The sequence below is a fragment of the Schistocerca cancellata genome, unplaced genomic scaffold, assembly GCF_023864275.1.
Source record: "Schistocerca cancellata isolate TAMUIC-IGC-003103 unplaced genomic scaffold, iqSchCanc2.1 HiC_scaffold_796, whole genome shotgun sequence".
Lineage (NCBI taxonomy): Eukaryota > Metazoa > Arthropoda > Insecta > Orthoptera > Acrididae > Schistocerca > Schistocerca cancellata.
Window position 1 is genome coordinate 47,205 of NW_026046807.1, and position 9,066 is coordinate 56,270.

General features: G+C 46.0%; 1 protein-coding gene across 1 annotated transcript in view; it reads left to right on the forward strand.

The window, feature by feature from the left end:
• LOC126143441 (ankyrin-3-like) overlaps positions 1-5,197 on the forward strand; it is a 48,796-nt gene extending 43,599 nt beyond the window's left edge. The window contains exon 2 of the mRNA XM_049915371.1: positions 3,508-5,197. Within this exon, the coding sequence (XP_049771328.1) occupies positions 3,508-5,173 (1,666 nt within the window). The 3' untranslated portion in view covers positions 5,174-5,197. The remainder of the gene's footprint in view (positions 1-3,507) is intronic.
• Positions 5,198-9,066: the final 3,869 nt, after the last annotated feature.

The window sequence follows — 9,066 nt, forward strand, 5'->3', positions numbered from 1 at the left end:
TCCATGGGAGAATAGCAGCCTGCATTGCTGCAAAAGGTGGATATACACTGTACTAGTGCCGACATTGGACATGCTCTGTTGCCTGTGTCTATGTGCCTGTGGTTCTGTCAGTGTGATCATGTGATGTATCTGACCCCAGGAATGTGTCAATAAAGTTTCCCCTTCCTGGGACAATGAATTCACGGTGTTCTTATTTCAATTTCCAGGAGTGTATGAACAGTGGTTCAATGACAGTGAAACCTCGAGCAGGCAGCAAGGTGCTGGACATGACTGTGAAGTTTGGGGCTTCCCCACTCCAGTCATGCAGGGTAGGTGGCCATTGTGACAGATCTGATGATGGAGTATAGTACTGGTGCAGGGGCAAGTTTGCCATTCAGCACTCGTTGCTAAAGATGGGACCTGGCAGCATTTGATCCCTGTGTTTCTTCATTCTTGCCCAGTGACATTGCAGTGCGCACAGGGTCATAGAGAGCAAACCGTGGGTCGATGAAAACGTGGGGCCTGGTCCGATTAAATACCTCTCTTGATGCAACAGGTCGATGTCACTGTTTGGATAAGCCGTCATCTAGGGCAATGCGTCCTCGAAACACAAGCCACATTACAGATATATGCAGGTGGAGGTAATATTATCTTACCAGGAACAATCACCTGGTCTTTCATTTGACCTCTGATACTAGTGAGAGGTACCATTGTAACATTACGAGTCAAGATAGCTCTAACGGAAATTGAATAGCGTAAAGTTATCATTAAAAACGCACGCCGCGCGATTTGTGACGATTTGGTTGGTCATAATAGTAGTAACATGCTTTTGAATACAATTAAAATATAACGGCGATACCTGTTTAGTGTTATTGGAAACAATATGTAGTAAATTGAGTAAGGTAGCCGATCCTATAAGAAGAGGTGAAATTGGGCATATTAAGCTGTTTTGCTTTATGTCGACTAAGCCCATGATACGGCGTCTTTTTTTCCGTTTACTCTTAGAAAAAAAAAACAAATAAGTAACGAAGTGCTTATTGTGCGTTGTGAAAAATATAGGGGCGAATTTTAAATAGCTACAGTGTATAATCAGACTAACAAATGGACATTCAGTTACGCGAAATAGCGGACAGCGAAGTGTGGTCATTAAATTGAGTACACCTACAGGGCAGTCAATTCCGGGATAAGTCTATTCGCATCTCACGAGGGACGCGGTATTGAGACCGGTTTTTTTTTTATTATATCACGGAGAGCGGGCTTCAATTTATAAAAAGGTGGTGGTGGTTAGAGTTTAACGTCCCGTCTCATTAGAGACGGAGCGCAAGCGCGGGTTAGGGAAGGATTGGGAAGGAAATCGGCCGTGCCCTTTCAAAGGAACCATCCCGGCATTTGCCTGAAACGATTTAGGGAAATCACGGAAAACCTAAATCAGGATGGCTGGAGACCGGCTTGAACCGTCGTCCTCCCGAATGCAATTTATAAAAAGGAGAAAAGCTGTATCATTATCATTGACTGTTGGTGTTAAGCAACCAAAACTGTTCATCAAAGGGTTTCGGTGAATGAGTGGTGAATGCGAAATGAAACTGTGAACGAAGTTATGTTAAATAAAGCAGAAGAGACAAGACAGTTTGGTCGTATCTGTTATTATTCCATCAACCGTAACATTTCTTCTCGTTGTACGAAGCCTTTACAGACGATCGTTATGACAATTTGCTTTGAAGGGATCTCGTTACGAGTTAAGTTTTGGGGACCTGGTCAACAGGGGATAGTTCGTAGATCTTAGCTACTGCAGCTATTCTGGAATCAGGTGCTACCGTGACCGTTGTGTGTTGTCAATGGCTTAAGGTCATCATATCTCATGCTCGAAGATCGACGCGCCTTTCCTCTTGGTATAACGGTGTCTCACGGTAACAACGACAACGACAACGCCGACGGCGAAGGAAGATACGGTAGACCATGACAGCTACAGATGGTGTGAACATTATTCCACACCATCTGCATCCCTTCTAACTTGCAGCTTCCCCAACGTCGATGACATCTTACAAAGGATAATTGTCCATAATGTAAGGCCTCATTTCCCCTATAGAGGTGTGAGGAGCACGACAATGAACTTTTCTCTATATCATGGCCAAATTGCACATGTGTGAGTCTGTCAGGTGTCACTTCCATGCCCACAAACCACTGGCCCATAATTTATGGAAATTGTGTAACCTGAGTGTAGAAACATAGTGCCATATACACTATGTGATCAAAAGTATCCGGACACCCCCCAAAACATACGTTTTCATATTAGGTGGTGTTATGGTGTGGTCGTGTTTTTCATGGAGAGGGCTGGCACCCCTTGTTTTGCGTGGCATTATCACAGCAAAAGTCTACATTGATGTTTTAAACACCTTCTCGCTTCCCTCTGTTGAAGAGCTATTTGGGGATAGCGATTGCATCTTTAAACACGATCGACCACAATTCACGGCCTGTGGTGGAGTGGTTACACGACAATAACATCCCTGTAATGGACGGGCCTGCACAGAGTCCTAACATGAGTCCTATAGAACACCTTTGGGATGTTTTGGAACGCCAACTTCGTGCCAAGCCTCACCGATCGACATCGATACCTCCTGAATGCAGCACTCCGTGAAGAATGGGCTGCCATTCCCCAAGAAACCTTTCAGCATCTGATTGAACATATGCTTGCGAGGGTGGAAGCTGTCATGAAGGCTAAGGGTAGGCCAACAACATACTGAATTCCAGCATTACCGATAGTGGGCGCCACAAACTTGTAAGTCATTTTCAGCCAGGTGTCTGGCTGACTTTTGATCACATAGTTACATCCAGAAAACTGGCAGACTTGTCGAATCCATGCTACTGAGAACTGCACGCATTCCAAAGGATGACCAGTGTGGTATTAAGCCAGTACTCATAATCCTTTAGCTTGTAAGTGTGTGCGTGGCTGCGTGTGTGTGAGTGGGTATGTGTGTGTTTGAGGGGGGGGAGTGCAATTGACTTAGCATCATTGTAACATCCTAATTATTTTAGGTGGTTTCTACCCAAACAGTAACGTTCAATATTATTTGGAGACTCTGTCACGATGTTTGTCAAAAACTGGACTCAACTTCGTTGCTGTCGTATAAGGTAATAATCTTTCAATTCGTAGAGATGTAATTGTTTTTGTCTGTCAGTTTGCCAAGTCTGTGAAAGTATTGGCGCACGCATACAGGGTGAGTCACTGGTTAACAACAGTATTCTGCCAGGAAACAAAATAAAAATTGAATTTCTTTAAGAAAGGAGTGAAAATGTTTAGAGCGGTTAGTGGATGAAGAGTGCAGCCATGTTGCACAACTATTTATATTGACTTTAATGTAAAGACTTCTCCACAGTTCAGTTACACAGAAAGAAGGGAAATGTAGATTTATGTTTTATTTTTACGAAATTGTGTATTTGTGACAGTCCTCAGTTTTACTTCTCGAATTTTTATGTTCATGAGATGTGCATGTTTTCAGTAGAATGATAGAATTTCATTGTTTTGCGCAGGAGGTGGTATCGCTACGAGGACGACAGTCGCCTGATCCGTGCAGCTCAGAAGGGGGCGGTGGTTGAACTTCAGTCGCTGCTGGCAGCAGGTGCAGATGTGAATGCAAAAGATGAGGACGAGAGGACTGCCCTACACTGGGCAGCGGGAAGAGGATACCTCGATGCTGTGAGGTGTCTGCTGGACAGTGGAGCGCAGGTGGATGCCATGGACAGGTGGCAGACTGTTCCTCTCCACTGGGCTGCCCGGAAGGGCCACGTGTCTGTTGTACGGCTGCTGGTGACATCTTGTTCTCACCCCGATGTGAAGGGCCAACGTGGGTGGACGCCACTGCACTGGGCAGCTGTGTGTGGCTACACAGGTGTGGCGACTGTGCTGCTGGAGACGGGGGCAGACGAGGAGCTCAGGGACGATGAGGGGGACACGCCTCTGCACTTGGCTGCACAGAAGGGCCACACGGCCGTGTTGCAGCTGCTGCTGGCGTCCTCTCCTCACCCCGACGCCAAGGGGCGGCGCGGGCGGACGCTACTACACTGTGCTGCGGCAAATGGCCACGCGGAGGTGGCGACTGTGTTGCTGGCAGCGGGTGCAGATGTAAGGGCCAAAGACGAGGACGAGAGGACTGCCTTGCATTGGGCAGCGGGCAGGGGGAACGTGGAGGTTGTGAAATGTCTCCTGGACAGAGGGGCAGAGGTGCGAGTAGTGGATAAGTACAATACTGTACCTCTGCACTGGGCTGCACGGGGGGGCCACACGGCTGTGGTGCAGCTACTGCTGGCATCCTCCCGCCGCCCCAATAGGAGAGGGGCAAATGAATGGACACCGTTACACTGGGCGGCAGCAGGTGGCCATGCAGATGTGGTGACTATTCTGTTGAAGGCAAGAGCAAACAGAGAGCTCAGAAATGATGTGGGAGACATACCTTTGCACTTGGCTGCACAGAATGGCCACACAGCTGTGGTGCAGCTACTGCTGTCACCTTCTAATCCCAACGTGAGAGGACAGCACGAGTGGACGCCACTGCACTGTGCTGCAGCAAATGGCCACGCAGAAGTGGTGAGTGTGCTGCTGGCGGCAGGTGCAGATGTGAAGGCCAAGGATGAGGACAAGAGAACTGCCTTGCACTGGGCAGCGGGCAGGGGGTACCTAGATGCGGTGAGTTGCCTTCTGGACAGTGGGGCACGGGTGGAAGCGATGGACAAATGGAAAACTGTGCCTCTACACTGGGCTGCACGAAAGGGCCACACAGCTGTGGTGCAGCTCCTGATGTTGTCCTCCCCTCACCCCAATGTAAGGGGAGGAAATGGATGGACACCATTACACTGGGCGGCAGCAAATGGCCATGCAGACGTGGTGACAGTGCTGCTGGAGGCAGGCGCAGACAGAGAGCTCAGAGATGATAAGGGGGACATACCTCTGCACTTGGCTGCACAGAAAGGCCACGTGGCAGTGGTGCGGCTACTGTTGGCGTCGTCCCCTAACCCCAATGTGAGGGGCCAGCGAGGGTGGACGCCACTGCACTGTGCAGCAGCAAATGGCCACGAAGAGGTGGCGGCTATGCTGGTTGAGTCTGGCGCAGACAAGGGGCTCGAGGATGACAACGGGGACACTGCCCTAGACCTTGCTACACTGTCGAACTGCCTGGAGTCGATAGAGATGTCAAAATAAAACTTGTAACAGTGTCACATAAAAATGTTTTTTTTCATAAGTATTGTTAAATTACTTTAAAGTCAGTACCACCATTAGACTTTTTTTATTTGGAGCGTTACATTTACGCGATCATGATTTCGGCTTTAAAGTGCCACTATCAACTGATTTAATGTTATACAGTCCCTAAGATGGCATATTGTTGTATTTAAAATACACACTGCAAATAAAAACAGTCTAATGGCGGTACTGACGTCAAAGAAATATGACTGTGGCCCCACATTATGAAAACATTGTTAAATTAATTCTGCATTTATTCATTTGTACAAACCTAAATGTAACTAGTTTAGTAATGCTGCCAGCAAAGAGAGATGAAGCGATATATCTGAACACTAAAGTAAGCTGAAAGAGATCGTTCTGAGAAAATAGTCTGAATATATTTCTCATCCAAAGCTTGCAAAAATAAATAGGATTTATAAACACACCATTAGCAAGAAGCATCTCTGCTATTTGATTACTTTAAACCATGCGGGCTTACATAGTGCTGAGCCTTTTTTTTATTATCACTTTACGTATATTATTGCTAAATCAGTTCTATGGCTAGATTGCATATTTAGTTCTGAGCCCAGACAGAATTCACTTCTGCACATGCAGCACATGTTTATGTTGTACCAGAATGTGACACCGCTATTCACATCACGTTATCAGACCATTATGTGGTATCATGTGCTCAGTGCACTTTTAATTAAATAATGCTCCAAATAATGAGAAAGATTGGTCCAAAATATACATTCATGACTAGTGATAGTCCCAGCACTATACACGATGTTTCAACATCTTTTTGTCATCTGTGTGTGGGTTATAGATTACAGTATAAAGAACAGATTTTGATAGGGACCAGAATATTCACTGACACTTCTAGGCGACTCTAAATGTCCTTTTGTGTCAGTTATGACCCTGAGAAGCGGCAGGCCATAGGAACGCAGAGTTGCCAGTAATCCAGCCATGTGCCCTGCATAAAAGGCAGTAGCTACAGCAAAATTAAATTTCCCAATTCACTTTTGAAATACCTTCCTCTGCCCACTCATTCTTAAGCTTTTCTTGTTAAAAATAACTCCAGGTGTTTATTGAGTTAGGTAGTGTGGTTCACACCTGGTTACAGTAGACCCTTCTAGTTTCGTGAAGTGACATTGTCCCTGGACTAGTAAAGACTTGCCAGTCACATTTGGCGTCAGAGTCAATAAAGATTTCATGTTACACTAAAGTAGTTACCCATGGGGTGACCATCACACTTGCAGCTTTGATGTAATGACTTTTAAACACTCTGTAGTGTGTGCGACCAGCAGGGTGACAGACCCAGTGAGTCGCAGAGTCGTCAGGAATGATGTCATCATCTCCTCTCCACCGACTGTTTACATGTGCCATCTCACTAGTGTGGCACGTATGTTAACATATTAGAAATATCTGAGTTAACACCGCTGTACATGAGCAAGTGGAAATGATATTTCACCTTGATCAGTAACAAGCAGTATGTTTATCATTACATTCATTTTTTTGAGTCATCAACGTCCTGATTCGTTTACAGTGGACCACCACAAATTCTTTTCCCATGCAAACCTCTTCATCTCAGAGTAGCACTTGCAATCTACATCTTCAATTATTTGCTGGATGTATTCCAGTCTCTGTTTTTACCCTCTGCAGCTCCCTCTAGTACCACGGAAGTTAGTCCCTGATGTCTTAGCACTAGACTTCTGGCTAGGAATACTCTCTTTATCTGTTCTACTGATTTTTATGCCCTATTGGCTTTGTCTGCCTTCGGTTATTTTGTTTCCAAGGTAGCAGAATTCCCTACTTTTTGCTACTTCGTACACTACTGGACAGTAAAATTGCTACACCACGAAGATGACGTGCTACATACGCGAAATCCAACCAATAGGGAGAAGATGCTGTGATATGCAAATGATTAGTTTTCAGAGCATTCACACAAGGTTGGTGCCGGTGGCGACACCTACAACGTGCTGACATGAGGAAACTTTCCAACTGATTTCTCATACACAAACAGCAATTGACCGGCGTTGCCTGGTGAAACGTTGTTGTGATGCCTCGTGTAAGGAGGAGAAATGTGTACCATCACGTTTCCGACTTTGATAAAGGTCGGATTCTAGCCCTATCGCGATTGCGGATTATCGTATCGCGACATTGCTACTAGTGTTGGTCGAGATCCAACGACTGTTAGCAGAATATGGAATTGGTGGGTTCAGAAGGGGAATATGGAACGCTGTGCTGGATCCCAACAGCCTCGTATCACTAGCAGTCGAGATGACAGGCATCTTATCCGCATAGCTGTAATGGATCGTGCAGCCACATGTCGATCCCTGAGTCTACAGATGCGGATGTTTGCAAGACAACAACCATCTGCAGGAACAGTTCGACAACATTTGCAGCAGCACGGACTATCAGCTCGGAGACTGTGGCTGCGGTTACCCTTGACGCTGCATCACACACAGCAGCGCCTGCGATGGTGTACCCCACAACGAACCTGGGTGCACGAATGACAAAACGTCATTTTTTTTATGAATCCAGGTACTGTTTACAGCATCATGATGGTCGCATCCGTGTTCGGCAACATCGTGGTGAACGCACATTGGAAGCCTGTATTCGTCATCGCCATACTGACGTATCACCCGGCGTGATGGTATGGGGTGCCATTGGTTACACGTCTCGGTCACCTCTTGTTCGCGTTGACTGCACTTTGAACAGTGGACGTTACATTTCAGATGTTTTACAACCCGTGGCTCTGCCCGTTATTCGATCCCTGCGAAACCCTACATTTCAGCAGGATAATGCACGACCGCATGTTGCAGGTCCTGTACGGGGCTTTCTGGATACAGAACGTTCGACTGCTGCCCTGGCCAGCACATTCTCCAGATCTCTCACCATTGGAAAACGTCTGGTCAATGGTGGCCGAGCAACTGGCTCATCACAATATGCCAGTCACTACTCTTGGTGAACTGTGGTATTGTGTTGAAGCTACATGGACAGCTGTACTGTACACGCCATCCAAGCTCTGTTTGACTCAATGCCCAGGTGTATCAAGGCCATTATTACGGCCAGAGGTGGTTGTTCTGGGTACTGATTTCTCAGGATCTATGCACCCAAATTGCGTGAAAATATAGTCACACGTCAGTTCTAGTATAATATATTTGTCCAATGAATACTTGTTTGCCATCTGCATTTCTTCTTTATTTTATTTTAATGGCCAGTAGTGTAATAACCAGATTTGGCATTAAGTGCCTTGTGACTCTCATTTCTGCTGCTTCTCATTATTTTTGTATTTTTCCTGTGTCGTTTGTCCATATTCTGTTCTCTTTAGAATGTTCATTCCACATTCACAGAGGACAGGAATATCAGCAGCGAATCTTATCATCGGAATCATTTGACTCTGAATTCCAATCCCTCTCGTAAACCTTTCTATTATTTCCGTCATTGCTTCCTCGATGTATATACTCAACAGCAGGGTCGAAAGACTGCATCCTTGTAGCGAATTTTATCCTGTAAATCACATACAAGTAAAGATGAAATGATAGATTGCATTGTGACGATGTAAGTCCCAATTTTTTACAAGTCCAATTTTTATACAATCCAGTGTAGCCACACTCACGGGTGGTGGTGGTGGTGGTGGTGGTGGTGGTGGTGGTGGTGGTGGTGGTGGTGATAACGACACAAACACCTAGTGGGCAGAGAGAATTCCCAACCCAGTCGGGAATCGAACCCAGGACCTCGTGATCCGTAGGCAGCAATTCTGGCCACCAGACCATCAGCTATGGACAGATAGCATTGTGTCTCAGAATACTGATTCTTTTGAGGTGGGATGAATCACAAACGCTGCAACAAGTGCTGACGGAAAAAGATCG